The sequence below is a fragment of the Dermacentor albipictus genome, chromosome 6 (assembly GCF_038994185.2).
Source record: "Dermacentor albipictus isolate Rhodes 1998 colony chromosome 6, USDA_Dalb.pri_finalv2, whole genome shotgun sequence".
Taxonomy (NCBI): Eukaryota; Metazoa; Arthropoda; class Arachnida; order Ixodida; family Ixodidae; genus Dermacentor; species Dermacentor albipictus.
Genome location: NC_091826.1, coordinates 14,144,327 through 14,160,047, shown reverse-complemented (window position 1 = coordinate 14,160,047; position 15,721 = coordinate 14,144,327). Strand labels below are relative to the sequence as shown.

Genomic DNA, 15,721 nt, shown 5'->3' with positions numbered 1-15,721 from the left:
CTTATGCACCGCATTCAATGGGGTTTGCGAATCCTGCCATGCATAATTAATAGATAGCCCATAACACAATCAATCAATCAATCAATCAATCAATCAATCAATCAATCAATCAATCAATCAATCAATCAATCAATCAATCAATCAATCAATCAATCAATCAAAGCTCATCGTCCAAAGTGCGTATTATGCAATTGAGGACCTGAAGCAACTAGCGGATTCTGTAACACGAATGGAAAAGCTTCTGTAAAATATAATGGAAAATACAATAAAATGCCATGTTGATGAAACAGCGCGCGAATGGTATAAAACAGCAAGAAATGCACAGCAAAGTGCTCAAAGCGTCACATAATGAGGTAATTTTTTGCTCACAATCTTCCGACAAAAGGCATTGCTTAAGTGATATCTTACGGCGATCTAGTGCTATCGTATTACGTATATTCTGTCGACTATCTCAACATCGCAGTGATATCATGCGGGGAACCGGACATTCCTCTTGGGGGCTACGTGGTTGAAGAGGACTTCCAGGTGCACGACACGGTGCACTACAAATGCCATCCGGGACACATCATGGAGGGGCCGGAGTCCAGAACGTGCCTTCGCAATGGACAGTGGTCCGACGTCGCACCAACTTGCACCTGTGAGTTGCGCCATAGTTCGCTGCACAGAAACCGGCGTTGACACTGAGCCATCTGGAGAGCACATTGACAGCAGCACTGACTGTTCAAAACATTTGATGCCTACTGTGCAGAAACCTTATATTGTAGCACCGGAAATGTACCATAAATACAGTTCGGGAAGAGCATAGTACATCGCTGTAGTCATTCTCTGCAGTTCTTGATGTTCAAGATGTCTTTCATCGTAGGAAATGGCAGACAGAGATTGCACATGAAATAGTAAGCATGAATATCACAGTTTTCTGCAGCCCGCTAGTTTAGTGGTGCTGACTTGGTATTGTTCAAGCCAACCAAAAAAACGTAATGTGCAGCTAAATTTTCTTATGTCTGGATCTGCCTTAGAAACACATAACAGGAGAAAATGTTTCTCTTTCCTTGACTATAATTGAAAGGAACCGGATACACTGCTTACGCAACCACGCTGACATGTAAAACTCTTGCTTGGGCTAGTTGGTTCATGCTTGAATTAATAAAGGCAAGGCACAGAAGACCAGGACTCAAGAAGAAGAACACAAATGAAGTTGTGAGTGGCGCCGGTCCTGTCTTTTGTGTTCTTCTTCTTGGTCTTCTGCGCCTTGCCTTTATTAATTTAAGCTAACATCGCTGCGGAAGAACATTTCAGCCAGCTTACTGCGACTTCCAGGCTGAATACATGGCTATCTCACATTGCACTTAGAGTATAAGCTCATATGGGGCATGTTCTTCCTAAGATGGTTTTAGCCTAGAGCTGTGCAGCCTGCTCATCAACATCGGCTCTTTCATAGCCACTGCTGAGCGTCGGCTTCAAAAGCCGACGCTCAAGCCTGTCTTGGGTGTTATGAGGTTAGTCCGGGTCAGGCTGCAGTACATGCATCAATGCGCACATGTGGAATCAGACCTGCATCTTACTTGAGTGCAGACAGCGTTTCTAGTTCGGGATGCTGATCTACAGGAAAGTTGCCGACATAAAGAGCGTGTCCAATTTTCGTGCCGTATCACTGCTCTGCACACGATGCTCACCTGTTGCAATCCGTGCGACAGAGCGAACCTCCGTATGTGTTTGAAGCGGCGCTGTCAGCTGTTTTGGGTACCGACGGCAGGATTTGGGCGAAACGATGTGAAGGAAGGGTCAATATGGCCATTACTGAATTGAATGGCAGGTTATCTACAGGGACAGCCACAGCACAATTCCTAAAAAGCGGATGAAAGAAGGTGGCCGCTGCCGCCTCCTTCCTTACTTTCCAAGCTGTTTTCTTCGTGCCTTCGTAGAACTTCTTACGGCCTCGCTTCTTACGGCCTTGCAGACATGAGTGATCACTGAGGCGACTCGAGCATCAAAGAAAATCCTTTGAAGTGTTCGCTTTTGTGGCGTTCCGTGGTTGAGAACGAAGAAGCTGGTTTGGTTCCCGGCCGTGGTGGACACATTTCGAAGGGGGCAAAATGAAAAACTCTTGCGTACTTGGATTTAGGGACAAGCTAAAGATCTCCAGATGACGAAAATTAATCCGCAACCTTCCGCTGTGCGTCCCCCGCAATCCGCCGTCCAGTTTCGGGACAACGCCACCATTGAACTTCTTTAGAGTGTCAACGCTATCAATGAAATACGCCTTTCAAGAGTCGATATAAGCTTGCTATAGCGGTTCTTTTTTTTCTTTGTTGTTCTTCTTTCCCCATTCCCTCGCGGCACCAGTCGTGGACTGCGGTCGCGTACCACCGATCCTCAAGGGCGAGGTGTCTTACGAGAATGGCTCCACCTACCTGGGCTCCCAGATCGCGCACTACTGCAGTCAGGGCTACCGGCTGAACGGAGTGCGCGTGCGCACTTGCGCAGTCGACGGCCGTTGGAACGGCACGCCACCCAAGTGCGAAGGTGGGTGTTAGTTGCGCATCTTGCGGACGCGAAACGAGCGGATTATGTCAGTGTCATTGCCACCACAGCGCTGATGAAAAAGTGTCATCATCGAGGCGACATTACAAGAAACCGTATAGTGAAAGTAAAGCGGCAGCACAAAGACGTTCTTTTTCACATGTAGCACTTTCGCTATGTGTTCCTCTCCTTGTTTGTTAAGCTTAGTGCTTTGCATTGGCGTAATAAGACTGATGCGCAATTCAGATGAATTACGATAGACGTACTTATGAGCTATTTTGTAAGTTCATACATCCCTCATGAATAGTTCATCCGTGCCTGGTAGCCGAAAAAAACGTTGAATTTACCCGCAAATTGTGGCCGTAACCAGTAAGACCGCACAATACTTTGTTGCTTGCATATACTAATGCGAACTAGAAAACTGATGAACGAGTTACGTGCCCAGGCAGCCGTATATTGTTTGTATTTTTTTTTACAGATCCGGCGGTCAGTTAGGGTTTGACATTGACTGCACGTGTGAGAAGCGGCCAGGCTTAAAGCTGTGCATGGAGCAGAGGCATAATAAATGTTGGACCTGTGTGAGATCCATGCTCTGGCTCAGGGTGCGCACAGAAGAAGAAAGTGCACTGTAACAAAAAAAGGCCGTGCTGGTCTTTGACTTTCAAGCTATTTAAAGCTTGGCGCGTGTAACGACAGAAAGCGCGATAATGCTGGCGCGTAGTAACAGACCGCTTTAAGCTGGTATGTTTGCCTTCTACGTGTTTTAGCGCGTGGAGCAAGCGTGATTCCCGGGAATAAAGATTTACGTAAGCGCTGTTGTTATAATCAGGAGCAGACGTTTACACAACTCGAGACAAGGAGATTTTCAGAAAAAAATAAAAAGGCATGGTCTCCTTTTGTAAGTACTCTGCTGGACATATTGATCTGACCTAGAACAGTGGCGCAACAGTCACATTTATAATGGTGAAACGGAGGAGAAACCTAACGTTGTAGTACAGGCCCACTCTTCTTCGCTTCAACCAAAAATGAAGATAGCAATAATGATTCCGACAGCTAGTCATATCTAATTAATCTGACGTAGCATTCTACCGAGATTAATTTGTGTTTATATCACATTCATTCATTAAAACTTCACCGATGAAGCTTGGCCACAAGACTATGCAAGTGTGCATTAATTTTTTTATGCAGAATTCACACGCATCTGTTTTGTTCTGAGCTTATTCCTTGCCACAGATTAGATTCGCTATTCCAAGTTACCCAAATCAGTGTTCTCTGAAGACGCGGCAAAGTGTGGGCCACGTGCAGGCCTTCATAATGAGCCGACTGATTGCTTGTTGCGTTTTTATGTGAGCAAGAAATCCACCTTACGAGAATGATTATAGGCAGCTGTAGTTTCACAAGTTCGACAGGACCATTTGGTCTAGTACTGATGTCGCTTACACACCAATCACGCAAATCAGCTTACGGAAACCCGCAAGATGGAGGTGGAATCGCTGAATGGAAAACTTGTGAGAACTGAATGGACAACGCCACAAAGGAAACCCATATGTCTTTCGGCGAAAATAAAGCTTCGCACTGAAATAAAAAGTCGTCCTGGGCCGGGTTTCGAACTTCACACTAACGCATCCCCAGGCCAGTCAATGTACCACCCGACTAACAAGGAGGCTAGCAGATCACAAAGCGAGGCCGATTTAGCCGACAACCCAAAACGCAGGGACACAGCTCTGGCTCCTGCCAGGATGACATTTTTTTCCCTTTCACATACCAGCCATAGGCCAACTTCCTTTCTTTTCATTTTGGGCAGAGATTCGCTGTCCACCCCCGGAGATACCGAAGAACGCCACTGTGGTCTACGGTGGCAACGACCGCTCATCAGCCGAATCCTTCAAGATCGGCTCGACGGTGCAGTACCGCTGCGTCACGGGACACATCGTGCAGGGCGAATCTTTGAGGACCTGTCAGGCGACCGGTCGCTGGACGGCCGAGGTCCCGCAATGTGTCTGTAAGTGTTCGTAATTCTTTTTTTTTAGGCATTCTGCTTCTTACATCGAAGACGCAGATGCTCCGCCACACTATATTAAGTGGCAGCCTATGAATTCAGTACAAGCTCTGCACCGCACCTGCTCTTTGTGCTTCGTGTTATAAACATAGTTCCCGAAAGATGGCGATACTGAAAGAAGTTTGTCACCGTCGTGACCTCACAGGAATAAGCAAATGCTAATTAGCTGACGTAACTCTTCGAATTATCTGAGTTGAACAGCGGCGTACTTGCAACTATAATCTTAGATTGCAACCGATTATAGCTTCATCTCCATTAAATATGTTGCGTCATAACAGCCGGCCAAGAGATAGCGCCAGGAGCACGTAGATTTGCTCGCTACCCTGTCATTCTTGATTTTTCTTATGCTTTGTTGATACATGTCTTTCACGTATCTGTTAGTGTGTAATTACACGCACCCTTTACAAAGAAGACGGATAGGAGGTAATCATGATCATTTATGGCAGCGCGCAGAGCCTGTTAATGAACTGGCATTGTGGAGTAAGTTAACCCAGTTGCTGTATCCATTTCACTGGAGTGATGTGTTCTTGCACATTTCAGTGTTCTTCACGAATAGTCATCGCTACTCGTCTGAAATTAGCTGTACCATTCTATGAACAAGCACAAGAAAGTTTTGTTTCGCAGCAGTGACATGAGGCATAGCGCTCATCTCGCTATGCCTCATGTCAAATAAATAACTGAATGAGTTGTGGATTTACACGAAATAACTGTATCATACACAGGCGCGTCTTCATAATCCTGTGGTTGTTATTGGCCAGTGTGTTGTGTCCACAGGAAAGATGCGGGTAAAAAAACTTGGCATCTGACTTTTTTATCAACAAGACTTGCCAACGCGATACACCGCACAATCTTGAGGCCTTCTTCATATCACCATGATCGCGCAGTACGAAGAAATACTTAATTTTAGCACGTACAGCAGTATTGTGCCAATTTAAAACAGCAACGGAGCTTTTCATCGGTATATCATCCGTTATCGATTAAGTAGACGAGCCGCATGTAAAAATACTGAAAGATATCTATAGCGGCTCCATAGCCACCACAGTCCTCCATAAAGAAAGCAACAAAATCCCAATAAAGAAAGGCGTCAGGCAGGGAGATATAATCTCTCCCATGCTATTCAGAGCGTGTTTACAGGAGGTATGTAGAGACCTGGATTGGGATGAATTGGGGATAAGAATTAATGGAGAATACCTTAGTAACTTGCGATTCGCTGATGACTTCTCCAACTACCCCGGTCATGTACTAATTGTGGCCATGTTTGTCCCTGCAAATTCTTAACCTCATCCGCCCACCTAACTTTATGCCGCCCCCTGCTACGCTTCCCTTCTTTTGGAATCCAGTCCGTAACCCTCAATCACAATCGGTTATCTTCCCTCCTCATTACATGTCCTGTCCTTGCCCATTTATTTTTTCTTGATTTCGACTAAGATGTCATTAACTCGCGCTTGTTCCCTCACTCAATCTGCTCTTATCCCTTAACGTTACACCCATCACTCTTCTTTCCATAGCTCGTTGCGTCATCCTCAATTTAGGTAGAACCCTTTTCGTAAGCCTCCAGGTTTCTGCTCCGCAAGTGAGTACTGGTAAGACACAGCTGTTATACACTTTTTTTAGGGATAATGGCAACTTGCTGTTCGTCATCTGAGAATGCCTGCCAAACGCACCCCAGCCCATTCTTATTCTTCTGATTATTTCATTTTCATGGTCCGGATCCGCGGTCACTACCTGCCCTAAGTAGATGTATTCCCTTACCACTTACAGTGCCTCGCTACCTATCGTAAACTGCTGTTCTCTTCCTAGACTGTTAAAGATTACTTAAGTTTTCTGCAGATTAATTTTGAGACCCACCCTTCTGCTTTGCATCTCCAGTTCAGTGAGCACGCATTGCAATTCTTCCCCTGAGTTACTAAGCAAGACAATATAATCAGTGAATCGCAAGTTACTAAGGTATTCTCCATTTACTCTTATCCCCAATTCTTCTCAATCCAGGTCTCTGAATACCTCCTGTAAACACGCTGTGAACAGCATTGGAGAAATCGTATCTCCCTGCCTGACGCCCTTCTTTATTGGGATTCTGTTGCTTTCATCTTTCCATACTCCTTTTTAAACGCATCGCTGATGCTTGTAAAAGAAAAGGTGGGGGTGGTGGTGGGGGGGAATGATTGGCTATCTCGTCCCTGCGAAAGTGGGTGTACCGTGAAGCTAAAGGAAACCATGGTACCACAAGAACGGCTGAGGGGTATGCACTGTTTTATTCCTTTTGAGTAATAGCAGTAGCGGTAACTTAGAGTAGTGGTAGTGGCGGTAATTTAGAGTAATGGTAGTAATAGGAGTAACGGTACTTTTGACAGCCCGCCGCCGTCCATAGCGGTGTTGCAACAACAATGAAATTAGTTGCTAGGCTGGTTATGTTATATACCAAAGGCAAGAAAAGGCTAGGGACGTCACTCCCCACGTCGCAAACTGCCGTCGCCGCGGCAGCTTGCACATCAGTAATGTTTACCGGGAAACGTATGCATGGAGCGCCACGTGCTTCGCATTGTAATCAGAAGCGCCTTATCATTAATTATGTGGTTAGGATGCTTGTTGTAAACTTGTTCGTTATTGAAACGTGTACTGTTATACCTGTTGTGTGGGTGATTCCATATAATGTACGCGCTTCACTTTGCTGAGTGCTTGTATAGCCTTTGTCTTACAGGGGCAGAATTTTTTTGTTTGCTTACAGGATTATGAGTCATTCAATATGACGATAATTTCTACTAACGGACGTATACGAAAGAATGACGGCTAACTAGAGGCTAACAGAATGAAAAAAAAAACAGAAACAGCGCGACACAGGACAAGCGAGTAAAGAGCACATGACAGTGTGCTGCCCTGTGCCATCCGCAGTGCAGCGCTCTTTCCCGTGCTCTTTACTCGCTCGTCCTGTGTCGCACTGTTTGTTTGTTTTATTCTAACGATGAACCAACAAGCCCCTTTGAAAATACAAGGTTAACAGCTTCACTGCAAAAGCAATGAGATAACGTAGCGTCCCAAATTACTAAAGCAGCAGCCACGTCGTTTGCATATAAGTGCGCGTGATAACGCGGTAAAAAAGCAAGCTCGTTCCAGACGTCCTCCGAAATATCGATGCGAGAGTCGTCCCTAACTACTCCATAATGCGCACTGCGCTTACTATAAGCAAAACCCCGCCGGAATGCCCGCACGAACATAACGCACTTAAGACACGTGGCCTCACATGCACACGCGTACGCGCAGCGGTGCTTTTGCTCCAACCTGTTTCGATTTCCACGCCAGCTGAATAAGTGGATGATTTAGTGAAGCTTGCGACCTCTAACTACTGCTCTAACACCTCTAGCTATAACATGTAGCAACCGAATACGCAGAGAAAAGGAATGAAAACTTTTTTTCGATAACTCGTGTCCAGGGTCCTAACCCTTGTTATGTATTTGGTTAGCGTGGCAGCCGAATATTGTATCAGCCTAATTTTCTGTAAGTGCTGCGTCTTCCCGCAAAATTTCCGAATGCGATTTTTTTTGGGTCTCTATCTTATGCCATCGCTGAAGCATTGTGAAAGAATCGAACACGATTATATCATTATTTCGTTCTGTCGTTATTTTTTTTTACTTGATCTTGCGGGCTTTCAATTGCAAATCTGTATGCATCGCTCACATGGAAAGAAGCTCTCATTTCAGGCCGTGCAGGCTTTAAAAGCCGCAGGGAACATTTTCTTAACTCGAATGCGTCTAATGAAATGCATGAGCGCGTCTTTTTCTCGCGTCACATGTTTTCTAATGAACCTGTGCGTATTTATTATGCAACCGGCTCCTTTTTAAGATATCTTTTTGTGATATCTTTTAAGATATCACAAAAATGCGTAAGCATTTTTGTGCCTACCAAACGAGAGAGAGAGAGAGAGAGAAATAATGCAGAGAAAGGCAGGCAGGTTAACCGGAGGTAGTTCCGGTTGGCTACCCTGCGCAGGGGGAAACCAAACGAGGAGACCATCCGTCTCTTACGTAAGATGAATCGTTATAAAGAAAGCATTGTATAAAACAAGATAAATTTGAAAGGAAACACTTTGGCGACGGAATTTTGAACCTATACGACCCCACGCTCAGAAGCCGAGTTTCTTAACCCTGGGCTGAACACCCACGCTTGCAGGAGGTGAATATATCTGAACAATGTGAACGTGTTTTTCGGTCCGGTTTTAGTTCCTGAAAAACATTCCAAACCGGTTCTGCTCCAGAACGAAAACAAAACGTGATCCGTAACGGTTCATAACGGTTTTGGTTCGCATACGAAAATTTTCGAAGCAAACTATAATGATAAAAACCTAGCATTTATTTTTTTATTAAGTCAAATTCTTAATTTCTTAATATTATTAAAATTTCTTAATAAGTCAAAGCCCTGAGAATGATCGCAGAAGCTGCACGTCATATAGTGTATTGGCCCAAATGTGAGACTGCTGTTCCGATAAAACGAACTTAAACGAACATAAACGAACGACAATACTTCGATAACAAACCGCTGTGCCCGTAGAAAACGAAACGATAAGCTCTACAGCGGAAAAGTCCTGGGTTTTGCTGCGGTGCCGAACTGATAGTTGAGTTGAGATGATTAGAGTTGTAGGCTACTGGTGGGATTAGCCTTGCAGTTGCTGCACGCAATTGCTCCACCGTAGCGACACTTAAAATAAATAAATCACATAATCAGACAGAGACCTCACAATTGCAAATGGTCACTCCTCAGTTCACCATGTGGAGGCCAAATCCGTGTCCTGTAGGTAATTTAAAAGAAGTAGTGCACCGAGCGACAGGCTTAGTTTAGTGGAGGACTCGACCGGCTGTTGCTCTTTGCCTGGGACGGGCGCTTTTGCAGACCCCTGAGATTCGCGCTAATTCTGGCGTTGTGTGACGTTGGTTGTTTCGGGTTGCCGACTTTCTCCTTGAACCGAAAACCGACCGAAAATATTTCGCTTGCACTTCGAAACAAAATAATTAATAACGTTTCGGTTACGTTTTCGTTCTGGTCAAAAATATAGTTTTTTTTTATCGTTTTCCGATTTTGTTCTCGTTCCGGTCCGGCACACTTGTGCCTGCGGTAAAAAAAAAAAAAAAAACGTTCCAAAGGAGAACAGTTATTATGAAGGCTTTCTCGAAGGATTTGCTGATGATGGAACGAAAGCCATTTCTAGGACCACATCTAGACCCGACTTGAATCATTTAAGCATTAGGAAAATTCAGATTTTGTTAAATTGTTCCTACTGGTACGATCAAGTTTGATCAGATTGATAATGACACCAGGATGCTTCGAAATGAGCGAGTGGCAAAAGGCTTACGCATACTTAGACAACTGCAGTAGAGTTTCTGCATAAATTTTTTTTCTCCGCTAGTGTCTCCATTTCTCTCGTTGCCGGGGGCTTTACTGGGTTTTGAGAAGCCTTGCAATTGCAAAAAACTGAGAAATTTGATCGCTTTGTCACTATTTTTGTAGGAAAGATAGAAACATAAGTAATATATAAGGCAAGACAAAATAAAAAAGAATAGAGACAATAATAAGGGCCAAAAGACGGCACATACTATAAAGAAGTAATAAAAGTAAAGAAAATGAACGGTGATCGTGGTGAAAGATTATCTATCATGCTGGTAGCTGTAAACTTTGCGAACTTGAGCAAATTTATCTATACCTTCTGGAAAACAGATCATTTCTTATTTGTAGCATTCGCTGCTTTCTTTTTAAAAGGTTTTTTGAATCTTTGGTGCATCTGAGGGCAATGTGATGAGCCCTGAGATATCATCACAAGAGCACGAACTGAAAATTCGAGAATGTTTGATTATTTTGAGGATATTTTGCTCCAATTTCAATGTTTGCACTCATTGCCTGTGGATAACGCATGTACGGGCATACGGGGCCGCTGTCACCACCCAATTTCGCAACAATATATAGCACAGAAACCGTATGCGACACAACCAGAGATCCAGTGCAAGAGTATCTCTGAAAGTATCAACGGAAGACTTTTGCTCTGAAAAGTCCACACCTGGTTATGTAAAACAAAGTAAATGACTAAAAGGTGCCACTGATCAAGTTTACGTGATGTATGCATACATATGCACAGGGTATCACAAAAAGAAGTAAAGGCATTGTCGAGGACTGTAGAGACTCCCTTACTTTTCTTTATTTTTTTTCCAGGGAACTCTACATAAATTCATATTTTACTCATGAAACTGCGCGTATTACATGAAAGCGCCTTGATGCGATAGCAAGGTATTAGACAAAGGCATGACATAAGGCTGCTACGTGTAGTTTTTTTTTGCGCTTTATGAATTGCAGTAAACATTGACTTTATTGTAACAAGCAAATGCTAATTACAGTAAACAATTCCAGTAGACGAAAACATTTCTTGTTTGTTACCAGGCACATTGTGGTAGGTAGGTTCCTGTCTCGCCTCGTTTGGGGCCTCTTCAATGGAATCACAGAAAACTGTGTGTCCTCTGCAGAGATTTGAACGAAAGTCCGCTGTCCACTAGACGCGATGCGCATGCTTGCGTGCTTGCTCCCTCTACTATGGCGTGTACCAACTACGGCTGTATGCATGAGAAGGCGGCGGTCAAACGGGTGGAGAGAAAACTTGAGATAAAAAGTATGTGTTAGGGTAAAGTTTAAATTATACGAGGAAACAAAGTGTACAAACAAATGTTAGACATTTTTTTCCTTACAGGAAAACGTGTGTTTTAGGAAAGAATAGCAAATTTCAAAGTAATAAACTGTAATCAATTTCAAATCAAAATTTCCTGAAATAATCAATAATAAAGCGTTCCTTTACTCTCAATTCGACACGCTAACATCCCTCGTTTCCGCACCTTCCCGCTTCACACCCTCACCCTTTTAGAAGAACCCCACCTATATATACTGTGGCGAGGAAAGCGTACGTCGCCTTGAAGAAGACAAGTCCACTTGTCGAAACGTTGGCTCCTGCATTCACTTTGTTCACGCTTTGCTCATCGTCAATAATAAATGAGTAACTTAACCAGGCATTCTGATTTTGTCGCAAAAACTCGCAGACGGCCATGCATAGGTCCCTGCGTCTAAAACGCGATGTAGATATCCCAAAGGCGATAATATTTTCAGTTTCTACAGCAATGCCCATTCATCTCTTGAAGGAACGACCAACTTATGGCTTTTTTGCCTTCGCGAAAGAGAAGGAATGAAAGTGGTATGGTTGACATCCCTTTTTTTTTGCTTTTCTTTTGCATCGCTTGGTCACTGTAATTTGAGTGACGCTTTACCACGGGAGGTTCCCTTCTAACTATGCGACGAGGAAGAAATAATTTTCTTCATTTTCCCGTTAAGACGAAATGATGAATCAAACGAAAGTATTTTTTTTCTTCTCATGGTAGTAGTCGTCCATGAATGTGTGCTTCTTTTATGAGGCTGCAGGCAAGGGACGAAATTGTTTTGTTACTAATTTTGTTTTTTGTATTGTTTACATTTTCTTGTAATTAGTGGGACATGGGTATTTTTGTTCCTTCTTTTTCTTTTACTGCGTGTATGTTCTCTTCCTACTTGCGCAGTCTATTCATTGTCGTTGCTTTACTTTAGGCTTTGTGGCCTGTCATCTTGCTATTTCTCTTTCGTGACTTCCATTCTTCTTATCTATCTTTTTTTCTATCCCTTCATTCTTAAAGAGGCGGCAGGCTTTGGGCCCCTCTCGGTGGTAGTTGCGAGTCTGCTCTTTCCCTATTTCCGTCTCTGTGCATTGCATTGTACATGAGTTCTGGTATGAAATAATAATAATAAATGCGGAAACCTTCACGAGTATGAGCGCCCAAACCATGCAAATTGCCCTGTGGTCTCCCTCGGCTCGGCCCATCCATTGTTCACGCACTTCTTTGAAAGGTTAGGCAGGTTAGAAAAAAAAAAGAAAAAGGCATTACATCAGGGAATGGTGGCTTACCCTTTTTGGCCAATGCACCACAGTGGGTACTTGCGAGTATATCACGAGGGTCTACATCTACATCTAGTGGCTGCGAGCCACAAAAGAACACCACCATCCTCTTCATCATGATCATAGTGAAGGTATTGGGCATACGGTGCAGTGCCCAGAAATGATCAGGCATTGCAGTTCGCTCACTATTGGATGTTATTGAGCACAGCGGTGCCGACAAGTCACAGTCACGAAGAAAACAAGCCAATGCTGTCAGCTAGACGGAAAAGCAATGTCGGTGGGCACGGGCGTGATCAGTCAGTGCGAAGAAGATAGATGCCGAAATGAATGCAATACATGCGTCTCTGGAACCGTGGTACCGAGCACTATTTGCTGTTTATGTATCCTCCTGCTCTGTCTCATACGATGCGTGCTCTCTTGTTCAATCGCGTTAGGTTCTGGAGACAAAGTGGCCCAGTCATTGCCTGGACATATTCATTTGTCACCGGAAACACCATTGGGGCAGCTGTACACAGGCGCCCGTGATTGCAATACGCACCACTGTAGCTTCGTTGCAGAGTTGGCGTATGACGCTTCCGTTCGCTTTCTTTCTTGCTTTCTGAGAAAGGCTGGCTTTCTCCGAAACTGTTCGCCTGTCCACGTTGCTAAACCCGCGCATGTCTGAAGAAAATTCTCGGATGTCTGCTGCGGTCCTTTACCCGACAGATCGGTCGCAAAAGGTGCCATATACAGTTAAAGACCACTATAGACGGGAAACCATCCGGAAAGTTAGTATGTGGAGCCGCGATTGTATTTGCTTGACTTTGAGACAAAATACGTGTTTGTCATTGCTTGTGCGGCCTATTCACTCCAGTGTTTCATTTGCTTGTCAAAAAATCTTCTCAATATCAGAAGCTAAAGGCATTCTTACAAAAAAAGATCGGCAGTGAAGGTTGTTGAGGGCCTTACTGACCACTGAAATGCAGTAGCCTTTTGAGGAAGGCATTACTATTGTGGAGATTCCACTTCTGTTGGAAAAATATGTCGTCATGACTTAGATAAATCTGAAATCACTGCAACTTATGACTGACCTTCTGTATACCGAAAGAATCAATCGTTAGGATGAAGTCATCAACACACGCTACATGCATGTATCTTGCAATCTACTAAGAAACTACTTCTGACCAATAACAAATTCTGCTTATAGCAAACGTTAACTTTTTTGTGTGTTTTCCTTCATTCTTTCCTATTTTCAATATTATTTGATACATGTCCAATTTGTTGTGATCACATTGGTAATGACTTACACAGGTGTTTGCTGATTTCCTTACTCAGAAGCGCCAGTTCTCGCACTGCTCTCGCATGCCTTACTCAAAGTTCCAACCCTCTACACTAGCCTTGTATTGATATGACATCCGGTAAAACGATGCCGTGGCGCCAGCTGATCCACCGCGTGCACAATCTACGTCGGCGCCTTAGCGTTGGCTTACTTCGCACGGTTTGCCGTCGCCTATGGACCAGAATTGGCAGCGCTTCTAGCGGGCACCTACATTTCGCCGCTGAACTGCGGGAACCGGCGGAAAGGACACCCAAATGCTTTCTGCCATTGTTCGCTCGCCTTGGCTTTGTTGTCAGCTGTGTCGTCATCGAATCGGCAGTCCCAGCGCGGGCTGCGCAGACAGCTGGCGACTGGGGTCTAGCTTAAATGTGCTTGCTCCAAACGGTTGCGCGAGAGTAACAGACTCTGGTTTCCACCTCCTCGGAGAAACATATCTCGCCCGTATTAAACAAAAAAAAAACGAATAAAAAGAAAGGGGGGGGGGAGGGGATTCGAAGAGCTCAAGTTTTTTGTTAGCCGCAACCATATGAAGAAAAAAGACAATGAGAAAATACACACAAAAAAGAGTAATTAATTATTTTGTCTCAATATTTTGCACGGACGGATTTGTTATGTTCATTTTGCACGGACGGATGTATTCAAGTATTCTTTTTTCCCCGAACTATAACAGACTGGAATAACTCGTTGTTGCCTGTTTCAATTGATTGACTCATTGTATTACTGTTGTGTCGTACCACCTTACTTGATTGAATAATGCATTGTAATATTGTTGTGTTTAACCACCCTGCTTGGACCTGTTTTAGGTCTGCAGTATGAAATAAATCAAAAAATAAAAATAAAATTTCTTGAATATAGTATTGAAAACAAAAGGGAAATGCAAGTGGACAAAAATACAACGTGCCGCAACTGGGAGCCGCACCCCTACCTCCGACATTACGAGCGTGGTGCTTTAACAAGTCAAGCTACCGCGGCGCCATCCTCTCGCCCACTTTGTCAGGCGTTTCTGTAGGCATACAAGATTATAGTCTTGAGCGTGTTAACCAGAGCTGTCATGAACAAGGCGGTGGATGCCCAACATTCATTTTCAAGTAAAAAAAGAGTTTGCATCTCTTGCGGCTTACCTCGTGCCAAAAAGTAATCGCCGTCTACTTTGCGTGCATTTCCTTCCTTTAACGCTGCGCGTCCGTGCTTTCAGGTCACGAACGGTGTGCGCGTCAGCAGCAGGACGTAGCATTCTTGACAGAAAGGTTGCGAGCACAGTTTTTCCAGGATGGCAAGCGCAAGCCAGACAAATTCTGATTTTCGGTTGGGGACAGGACGCGCTCCAAAGAATGGAAAGTTCTTTCCTAGAGTGTCTTTTTACCCGCAGGTGTCGTGGAGTACGTGAGCTTAGGAGTAGGCCACTAGCATTCTTGCTGCAGGTGTGTATTAAAAAACTTAAATTAAATTATGGGGTTTCACGTGTCAAAACCATTTCCTGATTATGAGGCACGCCGTAGTAGGGGGGCTCCGGAAATTCGGACCACCTGCATGGGGTCCTGTAACGTGCGCCTAAATTTAAGTACACGGGTGTTTTCGCGTTTCGCCCCCATCGAAATGCGGCCGCCGTGGCAGGGATTTGATCCCTGGACCTTGGCCTTAGCAGCCCAACACCATAGCCATTGAGCAACCACGGCGGGTACAGGAGTATACTGCCGAAATCTCTGAGATAGCTTACCGCGTATAGTTCAGGATGTGTATCATACATAGCATGATTGTGCACCCACCTCGTTCATTGAACGTTCGACTTGATTATTTTCAGGAAGCAACACATACATACACGCGTATACAGTTTGTGAATCGCGACAAACCAACCACATGTACCTTGGGGGCTGAT

At 44.3% G+C, this 15,721-nt stretch overlaps 1 protein-coding gene across 4 annotated transcripts in view; it reads left to right on the top strand.

Moving 5' to 3' along the window:
* The window catches only part of fw (CUB and Sushi multiple domains furrowed), a 256,347-nt gene that overhangs the window by 223,906 nt on the left and 16,720 nt on the right, over positions 1 to 15,721 (top strand). For all 4 annotated transcript variants that reach the window (XM_070539928.1, XM_070539927.1, XM_070539929.1 and 1 more), the window contains exons 14-16: positions 464 to 637; positions 2,344 to 2,523; positions 4,325 to 4,522. In XM_070539928.1, coding sequence (XP_070396029.1) covers positions 464 to 637; positions 2,344 to 2,523; positions 4,325 to 4,522 — 552 coding nt within the window. The remainder of the gene's footprint in view (positions 1 to 463; positions 638 to 2,343; positions 2,524 to 4,324; positions 4,523 to 15,721) is intronic.